General features: G+C 43.0%; 1 protein-coding gene across 1 annotated transcript in view; it reads left to right on the forward strand.

Moving 5' to 3' along the window:
- ZRANB1 (zinc finger RANBP2-type containing 1) overlaps window positions 1-23,782 on the forward strand; it is a 41,070-nt gene that overhangs the window by 13,766 nt on the left and 3,522 nt on the right. Inside the window, exons 5-11 of the mRNA XM_083843917.1 lie at window positions 10,018-10,205; window positions 11,803-11,956; window positions 13,537-13,608; window positions 14,196-14,394; window positions 17,282-17,402; window positions 18,271-18,400; window positions 22,980-23,209. Coding sequence (XP_083700043.1) covers window positions 10,018-10,205; window positions 11,803-11,956; window positions 13,537-13,608; window positions 14,196-14,394; window positions 17,282-17,402; window positions 18,271-18,400; window positions 22,980-23,209 — 1,094 coding nt within the window. The remainder of the gene's footprint in view (window positions 1-10,017; window positions 10,206-11,802; window positions 11,957-13,536; window positions 13,609-14,195; window positions 14,395-17,281; window positions 17,403-18,270; window positions 18,401-22,979; window positions 23,210-23,782) is intronic.

Raw genomic sequence — 23,782 nt, forward strand, 5'->3', positions numbered from 1 at the left:
GGGGTGCAGAGTTCATCCATAAACTGAACAGGGTTAGACATGTTTCGCGGCTATGCGTGGGTGGTTTTGTCCTCTTGTTGGAATAAATATCCTCGTAACAAAATCCTGTTATTCTGCTGTGTAGTCCAAAAGTAGAGAGAGCTATAAAACCGATCTAGAGAACACTGTAGTATATATAGTATTGTATTTAAAAGGAAAAAAAGCCTTCGCTGGATATTCGAAATTACTCCTCTCTTTGCTATAGCGAGATACACTAGTAGAAGCAGCAGCTGCAGCTTGGGAGTATTTGTAAACAGTGTAGAGCTCACAACAGTACAAGATGCTCTGTCAGATGTTAAAAATAACACCAAAATATGTAGCTCCAAGAAACTGCATGTGTAATACTGACCTTGACAGTAATAATGTTGTGTTAATACAGATACTGTGGTGTAAATGTTTACAGGCTTTCTGAAAGTATTTTTGTAGGCAACTGCTTCAAAAAATTCAGATGCGATTTTGTTTTATGTTTTAGTGCTTTCCTAAGGAAATTCTGGGTAGTTCTCCCAGGGCTGTTAAAGATCAGAGACATGTGAGAGCAGGGTTTTCTCCAGTTATTGACCTTGTGAGTTAACTTTTGTGCTGTAACTTCCCGGAAGCAGCTACCTTTTGCCCTAGCATACACGCAGATTAAACACTTGAAATACACCACTATTTTTAGTGTAAAACACTTCATTTTAAACTGTAGCATTGCTAGGATGTCTCGTGCTGTTCCTCAGGGTTTCATGAAGTCATTTGATGGCATTTTGGTTTTTTGGTTGCATAAGTAGCTTCAGAGGCATTTCATTTGGGAGAATAGCTAGATTTCCTGGTACCTTAAGCTGCTTACATGCTAGCAGACACGCAGAGCCTTTTTCTTCTGAAATGAAGCAACTGAAATTCTGTATGACACTAAGTTACTAAATAGCTGAGATCAGTTGTTGGAGGTCATTCCTGTGGCTCCCAAGCATCTCTCTTGAATTCTAATGGCAATTGTATTACATGTTAGGGCTTTTTTCCTCTGCTTTTTCAGCAGTGATTTTTTTTGATATTCCAGTGTTACTGAAAATATCCTGCCTTTTCAGACTTAATCAATGTGGACATGGTAGTAATCTTCTATTTAAGAATGTGAACTTATTTATATTTAAAGTTGCTCGTGCTTATAAGTTTGCACGTGAAATTTAAAACTGTACAAATTCTGTAAGGCACTATGAGTTGGTTCTCCTCAAATGAACAAAGTTTGAAGGTATCTCAGAGGTGTCCTGATAACTTAATGAGAAAGCTGTGGCTCAAAGGGAGTTGTGTGTGCTGAATCTCACTACTGTTCTGCTAAGAGTTCATGGATTCCTTCCTGTAACTTACACTTACTATACTTTAAGTTATTAACAGCTTTAGTTGTCTTTTTTTCTTATATAATGAATCCTTAATTTCAGTATTTCACTTTGCATGTCACAGATGTCATGTTTTTCTAAATGGTGCTGGCAGCAGGAATTACCTTAGGAAGACCACTTAAAGCTTCACAGCATCTTCCGTGCCGAGCTCTCTGGATGCTTTGCAGAGCACATCTGCGTGGGAGGGGTGTAGCAGTTCAGTAATTCGAAGAGCAGCAAGCCTCGTTTGTGCTAGTTGTCTCGTTGTCTTAGCGTGACATGCTTAAAGCAACTCGAATCTTGATTGAACAATTTGGCCTGAAGCACATGTTCTTGCCATCAAAATCAACTGAGTTATTGTGGCTTAATAAGTTATTGTTTGCTAGCCAGCTGGAGAGCTCGTGTGAATCTTTAGCTGAGCTGAATGCTTGTCAGTTTTTAGACAAACACAGCTACAAGATGATAAAAAAAGTTAATACTAAATGTCAGGTAAGCCTGTGGAAGTGGGTAGTGGAAGAGCTGGTACGTAGTCTCTCAGCGTAGCTCAGTCTTACTCCAAGTCTTTCTAATGTGGCAGAGATTAATCTTTATTTGTGACTTCAGGGAAAGCTACACTTGGTCCATCCAACAGTTTTGAACTGATCAGAGCAGCAAGAGTAGGAGCAATCCTTGGCAAGACAAGGCTACTACCATCAAGGCCTCTATTTCGTTCACCTGTAGGCTGTACAGACCGGGAGGAGCGCTCCTCCTGTGTTTCAGCACAAGCAGTTTCCTTGGTGCAGGATGTTCCTTCCTAACCAGGCTTAGCAGCGTCACCTCTTTCATACTCTGCAAGTAAATGTAGCTGAATGTGTTGGTTTTGTTCCTGACTTGTTTTTATGCAGCAGTTGTTACATCCTTCAAATGATCCCTTTTCAAAAGGGTGAGGTTTTAGAGCTAGGATTCAGTGTGTTTTAGTTACCGAAATCAAAGCACCTAGCAAGTGGGGCTGTTGAGTGACGTGACACCACTCTTTCATTTGTGTTGGCCTAATATGAGGCTAATGCAAAGACCAAGGTGACTCCATTCTTGGAGAGAAGAATTTTAAAAAAAAAAAAGCTAATATATTATTTAAAATTACCCTCCAGTGTGTAAGCAGAGCAGTGCTGCCGTGGGGCCAGGTAGAGCTGGGTTAAGTGCCTGGTTAAAGGTGGCTCTGGGATAGAGTAGTACAAACGGAGGAGGATGGTCACAACCCCAGTACCTGTAGAGTTTGGGGTGTGGTGCGTCAGGGCTGGCCTCACAGTGGCACTGGCAGAGTGTGGTTGCTGCAGGGCACTTGTGGGGGTTCTTGGGGTGTGTGTTTAACTCCTGAGCTTGAACTGTAGCTCGCAGGTTAAGGGTAAGCTATATTTCTTCTCCTTTTCCTTTCTCTTCTGGTCCTGCATATTAACAGCTGCAGGAGTGTGCTTTTCTTCTCAAGCTCAGGTCAGTAAGGTAGCTTCCATCGTGGGCCAGACTTTCTGCTGCAGATGGTGTCTCCAAAATCGACTAGGCATGCATTCCTCCTCTCTGTCTGAGAGAAACAACTAGGAGTATGTTTCCTAAACAAACCCCAAATATTTGGAGCAATCCGTAATGAATCTTGTTTTGCGGTGCGTCCTTAAAAGGACTGCTTGCTCATTCCTGATATTCCGACATATGCCTGCTTAGTTTTTCCTTTGTCAACTACTTTCTTATTTTTTTTCCTCTGTCGCTTTCTCTTGTTTTCTGAAGCAGTGCCAGGTGTCTTACCCAGGCATCCGCCAGCCTAGTGGGGAAGGAGAGCAGCCCTGCGTAGATATAGGGGGTGTTCACTGGGCAGTAGCCTGGTGCAGCTGGAGGGGAGGGAGCCTGCCTTCCTTCTGCAGGGCGTGGGGCTCCTCACCGGCAGCCGGAGCACCCCAGAGGGACCGATGTCCCAGGTTCCAGCTGGCACGGCCACCCAGGTGGTACTCCGAGCTGCTTCTTGCTGTCCTCCTTCTGTTTGCGTGCAGTACGCCTGGAAAGCAGTCCTGCTGATGAAAACAGCTTGCTAGGTTTGACTAAGGGCTGTTTTAGTGGGGGGTGGTTCTTTGGTTGCTGGTTAACAAACCCAGAGCAGTTTCCTCGTCACCCAAACCCTGCTGTGGGCTGTCAGAGCTGTAATGAGGGAGTGGGAAGTGTATGGGTGGAAACGAGCACAGGAGGTGGGGAGAGGCCGGGCGTCGCGCCTTCCTAGTGTCACTTCAGGCTCTCCTGACGTGTCTGGGGGAAGTGAGGCGTGAGTCAGTCACTGACAGGTGATTACCTGCACTGCTGGCCGTGGCTAAATACAGCAAACAGGGCCTGTTGAATGACCGAGGGAGAAGGCCCTGTGTGAGCTGTACAACCTGTCCTCCTTCCTTCCCCTGGTACCTCGTGACGCTGGGAAGCGTGATTCGGCAAACTCCTCGTCCGTGCCAGGTGGCAGTGATGTAACGTGGAGCTCTTGCCTAGATGAGGAACATCCTGGTGTGTTTTGTTCTCTATCGTACACCTGTGTTCTGTCACAACTGCGTTTGTGCTCGTGTGTGTTTGTGTGCACATTCCTGCTGTTGCTGTGTATCTTCCAGGCCATGGAAGACTTTGCGTTCCTTACTCCTTGGTAGAAAACCTGGACTCCTGAAGTAAATTTTTATTTCGGACTCCTGACTCCTTTTCTAAAGTCTTGGTGATGTTTTATGCTAAAAACAACTGAGTAATGACCAAGAATAGTTATTTGCCTTGGGAACAGCAATAATTAACTTTTAAAAATCATTCATATTTCTCTATCCTGCCTCTGTATAGGGTACAACTGTGGAAGCAAGTGATCGGCCATCAGTGCAGCTGGGGGTTGGAAACATCTGACAGATAGGAGAGGGCACAGGGAGCTCCTCCAGCAGTTCATGTGTGTTCTGCTCTGCCTCCTACTAACGTGTTGGGAGCATGCTGTGTGCACTCTGTGGGTGTAAGGGCTGTTCGCACGGAAAGAAGAACGCTATGCACTGGATGACCTCCAGTTTGAGGTACAGGCCTTCTTGGAAGCTGCTCATTCTTAAGTTGCTGCAAGTTGCAGAGCTTGAGAAACTGAGGAATGCAACATGCAGAGGGGATTCTGTCTCAAGCTATCGTTACCTAGAGGGTGATCTGCTGATGATCGTGTACCAGCACTAGGGAGGGTCTCAGGAGACCTCCCAGAGATGAAGCGTTTCCTTCTCCAGTCCAGCTCACATTGTTTACCATAGCATTGTCACCTCCTCGATTCAGCGAAATCTCTCATTTTTGGGTTGTTCTTTAGCTACTTTATCTGAACCCAAAGGCTTGCTCACACTTTTCCATTAACTTAGCAAAAAACGTTCTATTTGTGTAAGTAGGTGTGCTGGGGATATTCATTGTCTTCAGCTTGGTTTGTTTCATTTCAGCTTGATCCTGTTCAACCTCTTCAAAGATTGAGAGTGCCTGTGCTGTCGTGCATGCAAGCCTGCATGTCTGCCTCTGGATGAAGGGGGTGTTTTTACAGCTTTTGGGGGTCAGGAGCCTGCTGCAGTCGGTTGCTGTCTGACCCACGGTGTCTTGCTGCTCTGTGGTAGCTCTCCTGTGTCCGCAGCAGGTCAGCGGAGGTATTGTTGAGGAACCTGTAAGGAAATCAACAGCAGGTGTGGTCAAAGTGAGGGTTAATATTCTCTGTCCTTGCTTGCCTTTAGTCTCTCCCTGTGTATTTAAACCTGGGAGCTGTCGGAGGAGCTGGTGGCCCCTTGTCCTGACCCCACGTTCCAGTACTGCCCGGTTCTGTCCCCCTCAGCCTCCCAGCTGCACTGTGCAAAAATGGCAGAGCTGCATCGCAGTCAGTTTGAAAGAACTGGAGTAGTGCATTTGCAGGCCGTGCCAGCCTGCGTGCTCCAGAGGGAGTGAAGTAAATAAAGGCTGCTGTACGGTGTTTTCTTTGGGAACTTTACACCTGGTGGTTTAGAAATAGTTGAGACTGTGCAATTAAGGCAAATAGGATTTAGCTTTGTAGATAGCTTGTAAGCTGTTGTATATTTCCAAGTTTGCTTAGCTGCACTAAACCTTGTAAATATTTACATGTTCTAAAGAATAAATTTAATAGTATTGTAGCTGAAGTAGTTCTAGTTCTTGCAACTAGCCTAATTATGGGGTTATTAAATGTGAGCAAAGATAACATCTGGTATCTGATGAAGATGGTTGTAACGGTTGTAGCAGGAACAGTGCAGGAGCAGCCTTGTACAAATGGTTGTTAGTGGGTAACTTAATATTTTTTAAATTTGGAGATTAAGCAGGTTATTCAAAAAGACTATTGTCGTATGTGCACTGAGGTTGTGTATTCCAGGTCTGAGCAGTCTGTAAGAGCTTGGGCTTTACTAGTAGAAGAAAAAACACTGGCTCCCAGTGCTGTGAACGAAGACTGTAAGAAGAGGAAATGGCTGAGTTGTGTATGGGAACACAGCTGGACCCTTGTGACTTCTCTTGACTTGCGTGCAGCCCTTAATTCTGTCCTGTCACTGAGGGTGACAGGCTGTAGTCATGTGCTTTGCTTAATGCACAAACTTTTTTTGGTGATGAGGGAGGGGAGAGGGGACCTGATGGTCACAGAGCAGTGCCTGTGGCTTGCGGTGTCAAGCTGCCACTTCTGGAATGCGCTTTAAAGAAAAACTATCCTTGCTGTGGCTCAGGAGCGTACCCGGTGTTGTAAGGAGCCGTTTGCAGACGTGGAGCTCGTGTAAACAATCAGAGCTGTGCCCCAGCCAGAGCTCTGGCTGCCCGAGCATGCGGGATGCTATGTGAACAATCTCGAGGCAAATGCCACTCTTCCCTTGACATTTCCACAGCGCGAGGAATGCGGTGGGTGTCAGCGGGGAGCGATCCAACTGGCACGGGCTGTATCGGAACACGATTCAAAGGCTGCTTGTTTAGCTAATCAGGCACTTGTGTTTTATGAAACGTAGTGAATTATAGCACCAGTAAATACTTCTGTAGCATTGCTTGTAAATAGTGTTTTGTTAAGCTGCATTTAAATAGAGCAATGAATTGGAGGCTATCATCCATCCATCCGATGGAAATCAAAGCCCTAGGAATGTGCCTCCCCTTGTCAACAAAAACACGAAGAGCAGAATTCAAGAATTACAGACTGTCTTGAATTTTGCGTGTAGGCAGGTTTACCCCCCTCATTTTGTGGCAAGACTTGCATTTCCTGGTGCAGATTTCTGGCAGTTTGTTTCAGAAACCGCTGTCTCCCCGCTCAGCGTTGGCTGTAGCCTTGGATTGTGCTGGCTGGCACCTGATGGACTGTCAGCAGCTTACCCTGTTCTTCTGAAGCAGCTCTAACGGGGTAGATATTTGGGTAGGAAGGGCCGAAGGGGTTTGTGGTGACCACAGAAGAGGCTGTGCTGTAGTGATGCTCGGGGTGCTTCCCTCGGGGTGTTCTGGTGCAGACTAGCACCAGGCATTACAGCATGCAGCAGGTTTGCAAGAGCAAACTTCTTATAAGGAGACAGACTCGCAATGAGCTCTGTAGGGGGCGGAAAAATGTGCAAAACAAGCCCAGTATGGTTTGATTTTGTGTGCCTTGCTCATCTGTTGGGACTCCGTTACAGCAGAGCTAGGGCACACCTCGTGGTGCATCCAGAAGCAAGCTCGCCTGGATTTGTGGTAAAAGGGAGCTGCTGCCACTCTTTTTCTTTAGTCATTTGGCTGCTTGGGTTAAAGAATAGAGGATGACCAGATCTGGTGCTTGCACATCCCCTCTCCTCCACAGCTGTAACCGCTTGCTTGATGCATCATTTAGGGCACCTCCACTGTTATTTAATTCTCATAGTGTTGCCAACCCCATACTTAAAGCACACTTACAATCTCAGTTTTTATAATGAAGTCTTGAAAGCATATATGGCTTGCCCATTTTTTCACGTATGTATTCTCATTAGCTTAAATCCCACCAGTGAGGTTTAGAAATGTGCTCTTCAAATGAAAACTTACATAACAACCTCAGTAATTAATTCTAGGAGATGGAAGGAACTTCTTGGAATGCCAAGTATTGCAAGACTTGGGAATAAACTGCAAGAACTGGCAGTACCGCGTACAGCACATGTCACTGATTTAGGTCCTTGTTGCAGCTTGCAGCAAGTGCTTGAAGGCATTGCAAAACCTCACACGACTGCCTCCCAGCATCAGTTGCTGCTGAGGTTTGATGGTAGGAAGCTGCTGTAGCAGCTCTCTGGGGGGGGCTTAAAAAGAATAACGACAAATAGCTGGGCACTGTCTGAGGGCTGTAGTAGAGTGTGCTACGATGCAGCGTGTACTTGGTGGCCTGGTTCACTGGAACTGTTGGGAATTTTGGGGTCTGACCATCTGTCACCAAAAAGTCATTAGGGATCACATGGGATGTTTGATTCTTTTAATTTTGATGCCTTCAAAATATAAGGGTACAAAGTGATTGCTAATCTTTAGCAAGATGTTGTCCCTAAGTTAATGTAACAATACAAAGGGTGTCGTAAGGTAGCAGAGTATCTGCTCTTCTGTCAGGATTCTTCTTTCCCTGTGGTTTCTTGAGTGTTTGCTAGCAGGTGATCTTGAGCTGAAGCTATGGTGTAATTAACCTTAAGAAAGAGTCATGAGAAACTGGATGACTTCGAGATCCATGTATACATACAGAGCTACAACGATGCTTCACAAGCAGCCTTGGTCCCACCTTAGCAGTTTCCCAAGTACGTGGTTATATGGAAGTAAAATGCTACAGTCGGCGTCCTTGGGGTGAATGCAGCAGGCACTGACACAACCGTACCTTTTCCCTTAGTATGCCTTAGCTCCACCCAGAAGTGGAAATGTAACGGGAGCACAGTTGTGTTGGTCATATATCCCAACTTGTGGTCCTCTAATTAATGTTTTTTTAGTCTTGAAACTCTGAGCAGTGCATTGACCAGTGACAGGGCTTTTCATTGAAATGAAATAGGATTTCTGAGTGCTTGAGAAAGCGGTACGTGTTGTATGGCTGAAACTCACGGTTGCATTTGTTGCTTTTGACTACCCTTGAAATGAGTAATCTAACTTTCAGCTGTGGAGGCTTAATAAGTAGAGCCAATAACTTTGAAGAGAAATGTCTTGCAACTGATAATCCATTTTCATTCTGCTTTTTTTGTGAAAGCTTTTCAAGCTCTTTGTATTAATTTATAAATTGTTTAAATGATGAACTTTCTGGTCAACTGAAGAACCATTTCCCAAGTCCTGGACTAACCAGCAACACAGTGGTTAGTGTTCTTCTTCCCTGGTAGTAGGCACTTTTTCTCTTTTCTTTTCCTTTTCTGTCTGGTGTTTGATTTCTTTTTTTAAATCCTGAGCAGGAGTGAGTGCCCTGATTGAAACTTCCACCTTCCCTTTTGATGGATTTTTTGAGTCTTTGTAAAGTTGAGTGAAGGAAAGACTTGTTGCCTCTTCCAGTATCATGGGCTGTAGGTAAATACCGGCTCAACTGCTTACTAACAAACTGGCACAGAGGTATAGCTACAGAAGATGGGGGAGAGGGTTTTCTTGGTTTTGGGGTCTGTGTTCTTACTCTTCTGCTTGTGAGCTCCTGCAAATTGGGGTTCTTCTTAATGGTGAGTTAGTGTTCTGTTTGCTTCTCCGTTAAAGATGGCTTTAAGGTTCTGCTTCTTCAACTCGTGCTTCACAAGAGAACAACGTAATGCTATCTAAAATAAGATCTTAACTTCAAAATCCCTTCAAACTATACCTTCAAAAAAAAGTCTTAGATTGGAGTCAATACTGTTAAAGACGATTCCACCACACCCTGTAGATGATGGATTCTGGTAATCGCAGCTAAGGAATGTGTTCAGCATGAATGGTCTTGATATGAACGTGGCACACAAGTTAGATTCCTGGGGACTGTAGAAGATACCAGGGCTCTTTCCTTATCTTGCTTTAGAAACTACAGCAACACAAAGTTGATGCAATGTGTGTTTGTGGGCATGGTTTCTCTTTAATTCTTTGAATTACTCTTTATATCATTACCCTCAAAGAGTAACTGAACGATAGCTGTGTAAGTTCAGTTATTAGCAGAGAGCGTGAGCTGAAATGTGTTCAGTATCCTCTTCCAACAATATTCTAAAATATACTCGGAAGAAGAAAAAGTCTTATTTCAAAAACCACATTAAGTGTTTGATTTCTTAGATCTGTTGGTTTGTTTTTAAGGTAAGTTAACAAGGGAAGATACAATACAGTAACCTCTGTACTATGAATGAATGACTGTCCTTCAATGCTGTTGATTAAATGAAACGATAGCAAGGATGTTCTGCTAGCTATTTCCTGGCACAAGGGTCCTTAGCACCTCTTGATAGCTGGCTTTTGATCTGCCATATCTTCCAACTATTTTGGGTAGTAGAAAGGGCCTAGAAGGCAAGGTAAGTTTAAGTACAGATACTTTTTTTTTCTTGTTTCCCTTTGAAAAAAAGTTCATTTGCAAGGTTCTTGATACTCAATTGATTTTCGTGTGTTCGGTCTGCATTAGACTATGTAGAGGTAAACTGTATTAAATAAGGGCTTGATCCAGAGCAGCCCGTTTGCTATCTACAACAAATTCATTTCCAATTGTTTACTCCCCCTTCAGGAGTTGTAGAAGGTGATTTAGCTGCTGTTGAAGCTTACAAGTCTTCAGGAGGGGATATTGCCCGCCAGCTTACCGCAGATGAAGTACGCCTGCTAAATCGTCCTTCTGCTTTTGACGTTGGGTACACGCTTGTACATCTAGCGATACGCTTCCAGAGACAAGATATGCTAGCGATCTTGCTTACGGAGGTGAGTTACTTGGGCTGCTGCATGGAGTGAATAGGAACTTTATGTAACCGTGCCTTTGTTTGTAGCCAGTGACATGTAACTCGATGTGCCAGCAAATAGACACTGACGTTGTTAGAGGATATGAACTGCTGCCTTGCGCCTTTTTTCTCTTGATCTTTCTCCCAAAGAAGCGAATTTACTTAAAAACTGTATGGATCTGGTGGTCTTGAGGACATTCAGCTTGCCTATTAAACTGTGCAGTCTTGGCACGTGTTCTGACCTCACCGGTGTGGAAGCTAGCTATTGTGTGGCTTCCTGTGCTTTGGGTGGGGGAGAGGAAATGCCCCGAAGGCAGAACACTGAGATCAATGGCAGCTTAATTTTTCTGAGTTCTCTTAATGAATAAGTCTACCTGACAATGAATTGCTCTTTTTTCTTCTCTGGATTCCTGGGAGCAAATACCTTGCTCTGCAAAATTACTCCATTTTTCCACTCTTCCCTGTTGCGTAGGCTAGTTGGTTCCTCTGACTTTTTGCTCTGGCACGTTCCATTTCCTTGTGTTTTTCTCTGGAGCACCTTACTTCTGGTGATCTTTGCCTATGGTCAGTCCCTCCCTCTTGGGAGGCCCATAGCTATTGCTACGTTTCTTGGTTTTCTTTGTTCTTAGACTTAGTTTCTCACCTGATCAAAGACAAAATTTTATTCTACTGTTGCCCCTCCTTTATTCTGCCTGCCTGCTGCCCTCCATGTTTTGATGCGTAATGCAACTTTGAAGCACGTGTTCATGAGGAAAGCAGCCTGCCCCCAGAAGAAGTGCATGAGGATGATGGAATGTGTAGGGTTGAGTGAGTAAACAGAGCAGATGAAGCAAGACAAATGGACCTAGAGTCTTGACGGGTACATACTTACATGTGACTAATACCAGTACTTTTTGTGCAGCTCACATAGTTTTGTGTGGATAAAGTTGATTTGCTGAAAAACAAAAATGAACAGAAAATTCTGTAAGAGTATCAGTTGTTAGAAATACTTAAGAGTCTTTGAAAATGTCTAGCACTACTTGAGGCATAGTGATACCCTCCTTTGCTAGGGTATTAACTAGAGAAAATACCTTCTAAATATTTGTTTAAACATCGAGTGTCAATCCCGATGTCACTTGCCCTGTATCATTGTATGACTTCCTTTTGCCTCTGAGTAGAATCCAGATAAATGTAAGTGTCTTAACTTAATAACTTTTGGGAAGTTTCTCAGCAGGAAATTGTCTGTTGTGCTATGGTATTGTATTGTAATGCTAAATGTAGTTGGGGCTCACATATAAATTTTGAGGTATATTTATTATCTGTTGCTTTTATTTGCTTTCCTATTTCTACTGGAAGTGGTCATCTGTCAATTCATTTCTTTGATTTAAAGAGATTTTTAGCCAGTTTTATGTTACCAGCTGCATTCTAAATGAGACATTAATTCATTGAGAGTAACTGTGTATTTCATCCTTCAGAGTACTAATGCTTATACCTTCATTGCAGCACTTGCTTAAAAAAAAAACTTTCCCCTGATGGAGATGACTCCAAGTCTTCATACCTAACTAGAAACAATACTGAGTGCAATAACTGTTATGTTCCAGGTGTCACAGCATGCAGCAAAGTGCATTCCTGCCATGGTGTGTCCAGAGGTCACAGAACAAATTCGTCGCGAAATTGCTGCATCTCTTCATCAGCGGAAGGGAGACTTCGCTTGCTATTTTCTGACTGACCTTGTAACGTTTACGTTACCTGCAGGTAGCTATGAAATTCTTCTGCTGCTAGGTGGTTGGGTTTTTCTGGTTGGTTGATTTGTTTTTGTGATCTGGTTGAGAGTTGCTAGTTTCGGATGTGTATTTTGACTCTTTGCGGGTGGTGGTGTGTGTAGGTTTTATTTTTGTTTTTTAATAGTTGAGGTTAGATCTAGTGGTTGAAATTAGTAACACTCAGTGTTACTCAACAGTGTCACTCAACACCTTAGTAACACTCAGTTTTGCACTCTTCTACCTGTACTTTATTCTTGCGAAGTTGTTATTCTCTTCAAACATGAGGAAATAGAAGAAAAGTTGAGTCATGTAGGGAAAGGCTGTGTAAAGATGGGAGCTCAGATGTTTCTGGGCTCTCATAGGATTTTTCCCATAGCTATGTTAGTTTTCAGTCCTTTCCTATAATGCCCAGAGCTATTTTTTAGTTATGTACTGATTAGAGCAGTAACACTTTATGAATACTTTGAGGTACTCTGAGATCAAGAGAACGTTTTTCAACTGCTTGCTCATTAACAAACCAACCACTACCAACAAAAACTATCAGAATATATATATATTTAATTTTCATTAGCTGTCTCCCTTTAATAGAAGTACTACCAGAGGTAAGAAATACATAGATGTAAATTCCACTGATCAGTAGATTCATCTGTCCTTTTTATAAAGCAGTAGCACTGTAAGAATTCTATTTGGAACCTCCTGTGGCTAGATGGTTGCAAGCCAGTGACTAAATGGTTGCAAGCCTACCTTATTTTTATACCCTTACCTTTTCCATACAATATACAGTCCCTTATGTGTATCCACGTGTGTGCACGGGTATATAATATATATTTTACCCTGTAAAAACAAGTATTGGAGTTTTAGCAGGTGCAGTAGTGCTGATTGTTTGACCAGATACAGGAATCACAAAAGTTTCTCCCATTATGCAACTTCACCTTTCTTTAACGTAGATGTGTAACTGCAGGTTCTGTTTGTAAAGCTCTTGGACCAGTTGCTTTTACTGGCACTTCCCATGCCACAGCTCTGTAGTTTTCTCACTTTGTCTTCTAACCTGCAAGCTGTGGCCTGCAGACCATTGGGGTTATCTAAACTGTTTTGCTGATGCTTACATGAGATGACTGAAGGTTGGTCTTCTGTACAAGACCAAGTCCCTTGGCAAACAGCACCTGTCTGCTGGGTGAGACCGGAGGGGAAGACTTCCAGAAAGGTGGAAAACTGCTACTCTGAATTGAAGTGGTCCTAAATACAGGAGGGGTAAAAATGCTTTTTTCCACGTCAGTGTGGTTCTCTACTTCACTTTTGCCTTCAGAGAAATCTGTTCTTACTCTACATGTGCTGTGACGATCGCTTCTGCGTAAAAGGTGTGCTGGTCAGTCTGAGATCTGTATTTTAAAATAGTGTGCTCTGTGAAGGCTATGATCACAAATGACAGATCTGAAAGATAAGTTTTTACAAAAAGATGTTACAGAAGGTAGGGCAAAAGCTGTTACATAAATTCTCCTGAGCGTCAACTGGCAACATTTCTCTTTTATGGTAACATTAAGTGATTTTTGTATTTTCTTTCAATTTTTCCAGATATTGAAGACTTACCGCCCACAGTCCAAGAAAAGTTATTTGATGAAGTACTTGATAGAGATGTGCAGAAAGGTAAACGTTCTTGAGAATGGCTAGAATTTCTCTCTGCTTGTCAGTAGAGAATACTCCTCTTCAATAAAATGTACATGTGTAAATGTGGCATTTGTTGCCTGAAGTTGTTTTCAATATAGATTTGATGCTTTCAAGTTAATCTCCACCCTGAAATTATTTTAACGCTTACATTCTATATAAGAGGCAGAGTGAGAATGGAGTCTTTGAGAATGGAGTCTTTAGAAATTGTTTCTAATGCATCTTTGGATTTCATTGTGTGTCCTTCTGTTAGCTTGTTTTTTTACCTTTACAGCTTCAAGTCACAAGCTCTTTAAAGAAAATTGAACAGTTTTCTTCTTTGGTAGTAATCCTGAAGCAATTGATGTGATGTTTCTTTAAGGCTAGCATATGTTTTTTTTCTTTTTCCTGAGAGCACATAGCCCAGGGAAGTTCCTTTAGCTGCTGTAGTTCATCTGTATTTGTAGGATGAGGGAAAATTAGTTTTAATCGTGTAAATGGGTAAATTGGTGAGATTACGCTATTAATGTGCTGTTTGGATTCAGAGACTTCAAATGCAAAGGAGATTTTAAGACACTGTCATATTGCAGAGCTAGAAGAGGAGTCTCCCATCATTAACTGGTCGCTGGAACTGGGCACCCGCTTGGACAGCAGGTTATATGCACTTTGGAATCGGACTGCAGGGGACTGCCTGCTTGATTCAGTACTACAAGCTACTTGGGGCATTTACGACAAAGATTCAGTGCTGCGGAAAGCTCTTCACGACAGTTTACATGACTGCTCACATTGGTAAGTTTTTTATGCCAACTCGAGACAGCTTTCCACGTAGCACAGTAGCTGATTGTAGTATACCAACAGAAAAAAAAGCAAATTTGTTCTGGGCTCTGTGGATCAAAGGTGTTGAGTCAGTGTGATTCATGTCGTAATCTAGTTCTAGCTTACTTTAAACGCACCGCTGGAAACTTGGGCATCCTGACGTCAGTGGTGGTTTGTGATCTTCAGCAAGTAGCATATAAAACAAAGTAAATATTTCACGCTGTGTGCTTGTCAGGAGTGCACTCGCAGCAGTTAGAACTGGAATTTCTGTATACTTCAGTGCAAATCATGTACACGCTGTGTCTCGCTGCTGTTGGCGGGCAGTTTGTGGAAGATTGTTAGAAGATAGCCTTTAATTCCTGTATGACGTTTTCAGTATTTTCCTTCCATCTGCTCACTTACAGCTTTATTCAGTGCTGCGCTTTTTGTTCCTGTTCTGTCTGCTCAAATAATGGCAGTAAAGCACAGAGTGTTGACATTTAACTAGTGCTGTCATTTGGCTGTAGAATTAATTTCTTTCCGAATTAACTTGTGGTGGTTTACACTGGCAACCTTCTTTAGTCCCATACTGTGGTTTGCCTCTGGAAGGAGAACTCTTGTAGTTGAAACCCAGCTGGTCTACACCAACACCAAGTGAGCAATGGGACTAAGGCAGGGTATTGGTGAAAACTAAAGTAAGACCGAGGTCAGATTCCTTACGTTCTTGCCATCAAGGACAAACTCTATCAGCCAGCATGCTGGAGAGAAAGCCTGTCCCCTTTCTTAGGAAGTCAAAGAAGGTTAACTGTAGGGATACATTCAAGTAGCTTCTGTGATTGCTGCCCCCAGCTACTTGCTGTTTCTCCAAACACTCAGAATTAGCATCCAGAGCTGGATGCAGCGAAGAGGTGCTTTGCTCTTTTCCTGAGATCGTGTCTCCCAATGGCTCTGTCACTGCTTTACAGTTGTTTATAGTGGAATGTGCGTCTTGACCACACAGGAATGCGCCTGGCCTCAGAGGCAGTTCTATCATAAATTTCTGTTCTGGCCTTAGAAGATCAGATTTTGTTCTTTATGGTAACGAAAACAAGCGTGGTATGCAAAAGCATGCAGCAGACTACTGAGGTTTAAACTAATCTTTCAAAATGTTAACGCGAGCTGTTGTTGGCTTACCGTTGTGTCAAACATAACACTCGTCATTTACAGTGTAGCAAGTCTGGTTAAGCTTTTCAGTTCATATTCTAGGCCCAAGTTACATTTTATTCTGAATTTAGTATTCATATTGAAAGCACAGGGGTGTGTTTTATCTGGTTCGTACGCACCTTTACAGCTGTTTGAATGCAGTTGCTTACCTTCAGCCCGCATAATGTTATTTACTAGTTTGTCATTAGGAAAATCAGCACAGGTTCTAGTACAGACATCTACAGAGCTGCGTCCTTGATAGGAACTCATCGGCCTCTAAATGGAAATTCTTGAAGAGTCAGTTGGCATTTTAGTGGTGATAACATATCAGACTTGAGCCAGAACTCCTTTCTGGGTTCTTAAACCCCCCAGCCCCCCAGCAGGGTGCCCAGCCCCAGGTCCCGGTGGGTTTGAAGCTCTCCAGGAGAAGCCCCCAGCCCCTCTCTGGGCAGCCTGTGCCAGGGCTGCGGCACCTGCCCAGCACAGACGTGCTGCTGGGGGCCAGGGGCAGCAAGTCCAGAAGATGCCCCATATGTCTGTTATTGTGAGGATGCACGTAAACCTACCAAAATGTCTTATTAGTGGGTCTTAATAAATGTGCAAAGACTTTAGCAGTAGCTGGGGAAACCAGCCTGGTTGGTGAAGGCTGATAGATACACCAAGATTTTAGGATGATGACATCCTTACTGAGAAAGCACAGGAAAGGTTCCCCCCATCATTTTTTTCAGATTTTAATTTGAGTTTGTTTCAGTGACTATTTTTTTAATAAGCTGAACTTCAGAATGGTTTCTTTGTTTTTGCATTGAAGGCCATTGTTTAAAAGTTGGCTTTGCAGTCTTTGCTAAACCCTTGTTCTTAATGCAAAGCTCTGGTCTTTCGGTAGTACAGTGGCTGGACGGAGCTTAAAATTTAAAAAGCCAGCGTATGCTCTTTAACACTTGTCGTTTTTCTGTGTAGTTGATTAAGAAAGATAAAACACTGGGACTGAAGTAGCATATAAAGTACTAATTTGTAATAAAACAAAAATTAAAACCTTATGACTTAGGGTATAAATGGGATCAGTTGCGTTTTCTGGTATTTACTTCTTTTTTTTCGATCCGTGCTGCTTTATCTCTCTCCCATATAATATTACTCCACTCTGTGCTCCAAAAGCTGACATAAAACACATTCTGCCTCTTAACTGTAGTCTTTTTGAAGTCGATATGCTGGCACTTTGGAGTGAATTGGCACATGAGATGGTTAAAGAAGAGAATACCTGTATTGTTTGTGTGAGAACAGTGAGTAATTCTCGTACATGAAATGGAACGTCTTGGTTTTGTTTGCCATAGGTCAACACTTCAAAAATAAATAAAGCTAAATAAGACTTCAAAAAAGCTATTACGAGACGTATCAAACTAGCCAGGAGCCTTTTAGGAGCTTGCATCTATTACAGCATGTTTGCTGTAGGCATGATGATCCCAAGTGATTTCTTAAATGAGGATTAGCAAATGGAGTCTCATGAAGATCTTAAAAACCAAACTAAACAAAAAACCACCTGCAAACCTACTTTCCTGATGTATGCTATCTTTCTTCCTGTTTGTAACAGATTTGGGATAAAGGGTTACAAGGGCTGAATACTGCTATCAGACATACGGTATGTATTTTTGTATGAGTACATATTTTTGTCTTCACCATTCTCTGCCTCCCCCCCATATTTTAGGTTCTATACACGCTGGAAAGAATGGGAATCGTGGTATTCCCAAAGCTTTGGTTTACATTTCTCGTTGCGTGAGGAACAGTGGCAGGAAGATTGGGCATTCATACTCTCTCTTGCAAGCCAGGTAAGAGAACTTCTTTATAACCTTGCCATTGGAAAGGATATTTTAATCTGTCTGAAAAGAAATTTCAGGAACTCAAGAGTGCTCTTCAGGAATAAGGATTTTGGTTTACAAATAAAAACATTCCTCTTAGGCCAATGATGTTAAATTATTACTGCGTAGGCTCTTCCAGCCAAGTTGGGAAGATTTCATATAAAAACTTTTTTGATCTTACTGTTATGCAGTACAGTATGAAAAAGTTGGGTTACATTGGTGTCAAAATGAAGTTTGTAGAGTAAACTAGTACATAACAGTCTCCTTGATATCCTACCTCTTGCAACACGTATCTCCTAGAACATACCTGTAAATCTGTAAGCTTAAACTAGTGAGACTTTGGCAATTTGATATTTACACCACCCCTCCAAAATGAGAATTACATCTCAATAAGCTTCCAACTATAGCAATAGTTTAGCTCCTCTTCTGAAGTGTGTATATCTGTTTTTTTGTCACTGCTATTTTCCTGTCATTTGTTTTGGATGTGCCCTTTTCCCATCGTCAAAAGATATTTACCCTAACCTTTCCCCAAACAAGTGAATTATTTTTAGACTAAATATTTTGCAGAGCTTCACTACTAACTGCGGAATGAGACATGTTAGATTGAATCGGGGAGATGGGACAAAGAATTATTACAGATAATTAAGTTATTTTGCAAGCTGAAATGTTTTTGCTTATCTGTAACTGACATGTGGTAGTCTTCTACTCTTTCAATTTTTGTCAAACTAGATCACTCTTAAAAGCGTTATCTGTCTCAATTTGGAGAATGTTTTTCAAATTTCAAAGTAGAAAGAGTAAGTTCTTTTTCAAATGTTCTCTTTGTTTATGTTTGGTTCAGCCTGGAGCAAGTTTGGAGCAGACACACATTTTTGTACTTGCACATATTCTTAGAAGACCAATTATAGTTTATGGAGTAAAATATTTTAAGAGTTTCCGAGGAGAAACATTAGGATATACCCGTTTTCAAGGTAAGCCTGTTGTTTTTTCAGATTTAATATTAAAAAATGTTTAGCTATAAATCGTGAACATAAAGGCAGTTGAAAGGAGAATGACACAAGCTACTAGATAGAAGGGGGTGGAGTTGCATTTGATGTAAACTTTCTTTTACTATTAAAAAGAACAAAACAAACCCCATAGAACTACTAGTTTTTCATTCTGTAGTGGGCATGCTGCCTTTTACCACAGGGTAAACGAAAAGTCATTTGACCTCCATGCAGCATGCTCTTGGCCTATGATTTATTTAAAGTGTTCTGGGTGGTGCAAACTTATTGAAAGTTGTGTGGTCTGTACTGCTGTAAGACACAGGAGGCTCAACAAATGGAATCTGAAATTTTGCTTGGTGGTGGTAGCAGCAGCTGTAAATGTTCACTTTAAACTGTATTTAGCATTCCTTGAAGGATACTCTCCAGTGTACTTCATAAACCCAGGGGGGGAGGCAGGCAAAAGGTGTTTGTATTCTTTGTGTTGGCATAATTTCTCAAGAGTAATGTATTTGGGTGTCTTTTCAGCCTTGTTGTTCTGCAGCACTGTAGGAGGTGAATTGTGAAGCAGCCCTAAAGAACAGTGAAAAGGAGTTGCCCTCAAAGCAAGAGGCAGGGGTATACAAAGAAAGGTAGAGAGATTAAAATAGGGCGGAGAATGATAAAGCTGAACTTTTTTTGGTACTTGATTAGAGAGGTGGCCACTTAACTGCATGTATGCCCCAGAGGCCGACAAGGAAGGGGTTCTGTTCACACGCTCCACAGCCAGCCTATTGTGCGAGGTATCAGATTAGGTAGCTCGGTTACACGTGATTACAGAATGCGGGGCAACCGATAAGGCAAATTACTCTCCGCAAAAGCGAGTTCCATGACAGGGTTGAAAGGAAGTCCTTAAATTCCATCTGATACGTTTCAGTCACGCTGCCCAGCAAGCGCGATGTGAACGCTGACCTGTTCCTCAGCCGGTGCTGTGACTTGGGGCACCTCGGTTGGATTCTTGCTGGTCTTCGTCTTCGGAGCAAACAGTCTAGCCGTCCTTAAGATAAATGCAAAGGTGCTGTTTTGTTTAGCTGACTCCAGCACAGTTTTGCTTTCGTATATATAGATTTCTAAAGAGGCGTATTCTATTTTAAAAGCCAAATAAGCGTTTGGGTGACTTGCCTGTGTATTAGATGCTAACACTTCAATATTTCCCTGTTTACAGGGATAAAAACACGAGAGGGGATAGGGAGCATCTGTATGTGCTCAGCAATAAACAAAACAGATGTGGAGAGCACTGTTCAGTCCAGCACCGCAGCTGTGGTACAGGGCGTTAGGGCATCTGTTTTGCCCAGGGTTCATCCTCTTGGCCTCCAATGTATCTGCTTGGCTACTGCCCTGCAGTTGTTTGCACCAATGCATCAGTATTTGTTCATAGCGTAGTAGAGAGCTTCCTGAAACAGATCCTAGAAGCCCCTTTTGATTATTTAAGAATAAAGTAAGCTAACCGTGAAAGGTGGCAAACCCATAATAATTAGAAGAATTCTGAGCTATGGTGTTACAGTCAAATATAACTGCTTACTGAAGACTTTCTGAAGAAGTCTTCAGAAAATCTGAGAAGCTGTTTGGCTTGTAAGTTTTGGGCAGTGACCAAGCCTCCTATGTGAGGAATGGGGAAGTGAAACACTTTGAAGAGCGTGAAATTTGGTACTCGTAGTTGCATGTTATCGTTTATTTGAGATGATGGAAGTGTAGGCTGGGGAAGAACAGTCACATATAGATATCACGCTTCAGGTTTTTGTGGCTCTTTTAACTTAAAGGCTGAGCGGTTTGCAAAATGTTTTTTTGTAATTGGGCATTGAGGCAAGTAAGTGTGCTGCAGCCTAAACATGCTGAAATAGTTCTCTTGCTCTGAACCAGAAGGTAACCAGGTGCCTGGGACAGCCTTGTGCTAGACCCGTTTCCAGGAGTTCAGTCAGACAAATGTTAACGACTTGTGCCTGCCACAAGCTGCATCCATCTGTCCAGACACACAACACCACGAACAGGTGAACTTAGGAGCCCTCTGTGTCAAGTGACCTGAAGTTGCTTCTCTCCCTGTCCAACCACATTTTTGTGGCTAATGTGTGCTAATTAAATGCTCAGCACAGCTGAAACCAAGTAGCCGTAGTGCCCTTGCATGCAGAGTAGCACAAGCTGCTGAGACAGGTCTGCTGAGATGATACAAGGCTGCTTCTGTGCCTGTGAGCTCTGCTTAGCAAGTGTCCCCTTCTCAGCAGCTTTGAGGCGTGCTCAGGGTTCTGTGAATCTGCTGTGAATCCCGTAAGTGACAGACTTGTTACCTGGATTGCAGTTGACTGTTAATGCTGCTTTAAATATTAAGGCTTTGACAGTGAGAGATCTGTTTACCCAGCCTGAAGTGTTCTCCTGGTCTAGCTGTGTGTACTCGGTGGCATGAATATACAGCTCTTAAAATTCAAGAGGAGAAAAGGTGACTGAAACTATCAGATCAGGTTTGAGAAACTAAATCCTGCGTGGATGGCTGCCAGGGTAGGTGTTAGCCCCTGCTCTTTATTTTCTGTGGCGTTTATGTCAATCTTCGCCCTGTCGACTCAATTTGTATCACATTTTCTCTTATAAATGTTAAGAGCACCAGATATTCTCCCAGGTACTGCTTCAGCTTCCCATCTTGTGCAGCTCATCACGTAATGCTGAGGAGGGATGGAAGGCGTAACGCAGCCGTCCGTCTCGGGGAAGGCGTTTGCCTGGCATTTTTATGAAGATACACTAAATGATAGTGGAAAAAAAACATTCCCCAAAAGCTGCTGAATTTCGGTGTGGAGGTTATGTTGACATAAACAGATCAGTTCCACTCCTGAGTGGGACCAGGTGGGACCTTCTGATAGCTCCTTGTAACTCCTGGGAGGAAAGGGATGAGCGGTCACCCTGCGGGTGCTGCTCGCTCTGGAAGGACCAAGTGACCTAGCCAACACCCAGAGGTAGCACCAGAGGGGTCAGATGAAGCACGCAGTGCTTGGAAACGAGTTGCCAAGCCTCAGTGTGGCATCGTTTTGCTGATGTTTCAAACAACAGATTGGGGTGGGGGCAATGTGGAGTAGTTTGTCTAAATATGTGTGGAGAACGAATGTCCAGGAACTGAGGGACCGCCTTCATTACATTGGATTTAACGTGTTATTTTCAGTGTAGCTTGATTTTTGGCCAGATGTTTGGGTACACGCCTAAATGTAAAGGCTTGAAACTGTCTCTGGTTAACCTTAGCCCTTGTTCTGCATCTTCCAGGTCCAGCAGAGCAGTAGTGTAGTAAAACTTTGCTGTGACAGGGGGGTGGGAGGAAGGGAGAGCTAAGAAGATGGTCCATGGATTTGTCCTCAAGTCTAGATTTTTGGAAAGACACATAAGTAGAGTTTTTATTACAACTCTTTCAGTTTTCTCTTGATCCTCTGTTAAAGAATGGGGGGAAGGGGATAAGGACACATACTGGTAGCCCCCGCCGACTCTTGTTGTAGCAAAGCAAATTGAGTTCTAAACTTGGGTAAAGCCTCCAAAGCCACCCCCTGCCTCAGATTTCCATGTTCCTGCTGCCCTGCCACCTCCGTGGATGTTGGAGGAGAAGCGGAGCGCCTTGTTTTGCTGCAGCGCCTGCTCCTGACGTGCTGGCAGCAGCTGTAGTACGAAAGGTTGCTATGCTACATGTGCACTTAAGTTTGTGCACGGCTATTTTTAAACTGTCACAAGGTAAGGCATGCTTTTGCTTAAGTTGTCTTGCAGCAGTACACACCAAGAATTATTTATGTTCCTAGAAGAAAAGAGTTCTGGGTTTATTCTGAGGTTTATTCTGGGTTTATTGCCGCACCTCAAGCGAATTACTGGCTTTAGTGCTAAAAAGGGCAGGGAGAAAAACGGCAATTTCTTTTAGAGCCTGTGACACGAGTGATTTTTTTTACATGTGAGCAAAATAGCGTCGGCTTTTGTTTTTGGAGGCTCCATACGGGTGGTTGATGTGGGCCGATTTAATCCATTTATACAACGTTGCTGAGAAGTGCAATTGTCTCGGGGATGGGCCACATACTTGGATGCTGAATAATACTTCATGCAGGACATTCCTTTAGTAAGAGTTCCTTGCAAGCAGATGGTAGAATTGTATTTATTTGGTAAAAATAAAGCACGTAACTAGCTTTGATTTCTGTGATTAGAATACGACTTAGATATATCTATGTTTATATAAGGTATAACTTCAACAAAATTCCACACAGAAGACTGCTTTTCTAACCTTGGTCTTTGTTAATCACTGCGCAACAGATCGTAAATCTCAGGGGAATGATAACGTGGTACTGGTGGAGTTACAATGGCTTTTCTGTCTGACCTCGGGCAGTTGCGGATCCCCTGGCCGATCTCATGGCAGCCCCATCACAAGGAGCCGTTCTGAGCACGGTGATCTGGCGTTGGGTAACCAAGCCAGGAATGCTCTGAGTGCTCCTAATGTCCTGCTCTTACTCCATTTAGTCAAAAGCTGTGTGTGAAGATGCTTCACATAGCTCTGGGTCCTGTCCTTTGTTCTGCTCCGTAGGTGTGTATTTGCCTTTGTTGTGGGAACAGAGTTTCTGCTGGAAGAGTCCCATTGCTCTGGGCTACACGAGGGGCCATTTCTCCGCTCTGGTTGCCATGGAGAACGACGGGTATGGCAATCGAGGTGCTGGTGCTAACCTCAACACTGACGATGATGTCACCGTTACCTTTCTGCCCTTGGTGGACAGCGAGAGGAAACTATTGCACATTCACTTCCTTTCTGCTCAAGAGGTAAGAGCTGTTCGTGCAGCTGGTAGCCTTCTGCACAGCTGCCTCGAGGTGGTGGCCTCGGCAACCTCTGCAGCTCTGGATGGTTTTGCAGGACAAGTACTGCAGGGAATAGGCTGTTCTGCTCCCTTCCCATCGTCTGAGCTGATTCTGAAAGATATTTTCCCCCATCCTTGATGTTTGTTGGTAGTTCTGTAAGTTGAATGTAAATACATTGCATATAAATACAAGCGTACCTTGAAAGGACCTAGAAATAAGGATTCTGACTCTAATGCTGGCTGAATGTTTTTTAATGAATGTAACATAAGTATTGGCAGGTATTTACAGTGTGGACTGCCTCCTTTTTCTAACGAAACACAACTCGTTTCTTCTTTAATAGCTACAGTAATGACAGGGAACCAGTTCAGTGAAGTGTGTACATGGGGGAAGGGAGGGAAGGGATGGAAGCACTAAGTCATCATAAAAAGTGGGCATCCTGTAAATGAAGGAGAAAAAGTATGAACTTCAGAGTTTAGGGAGGGATGTTTTTACATCTTAGTGATGCCTTACAAGAGGAAGTGTTCTGTGTCAAGTACT

The sequence above is a fragment of the Anser anser genome, assembly GCF_964211835.1.
Source record: "Anser anser genome assembly, chromosome: 7".
NCBI classification, from domain to species: domain Eukaryota; kingdom Metazoa; phylum Chordata; class Aves; order Anseriformes; family Anatidae; genus Anser; species Anser anser.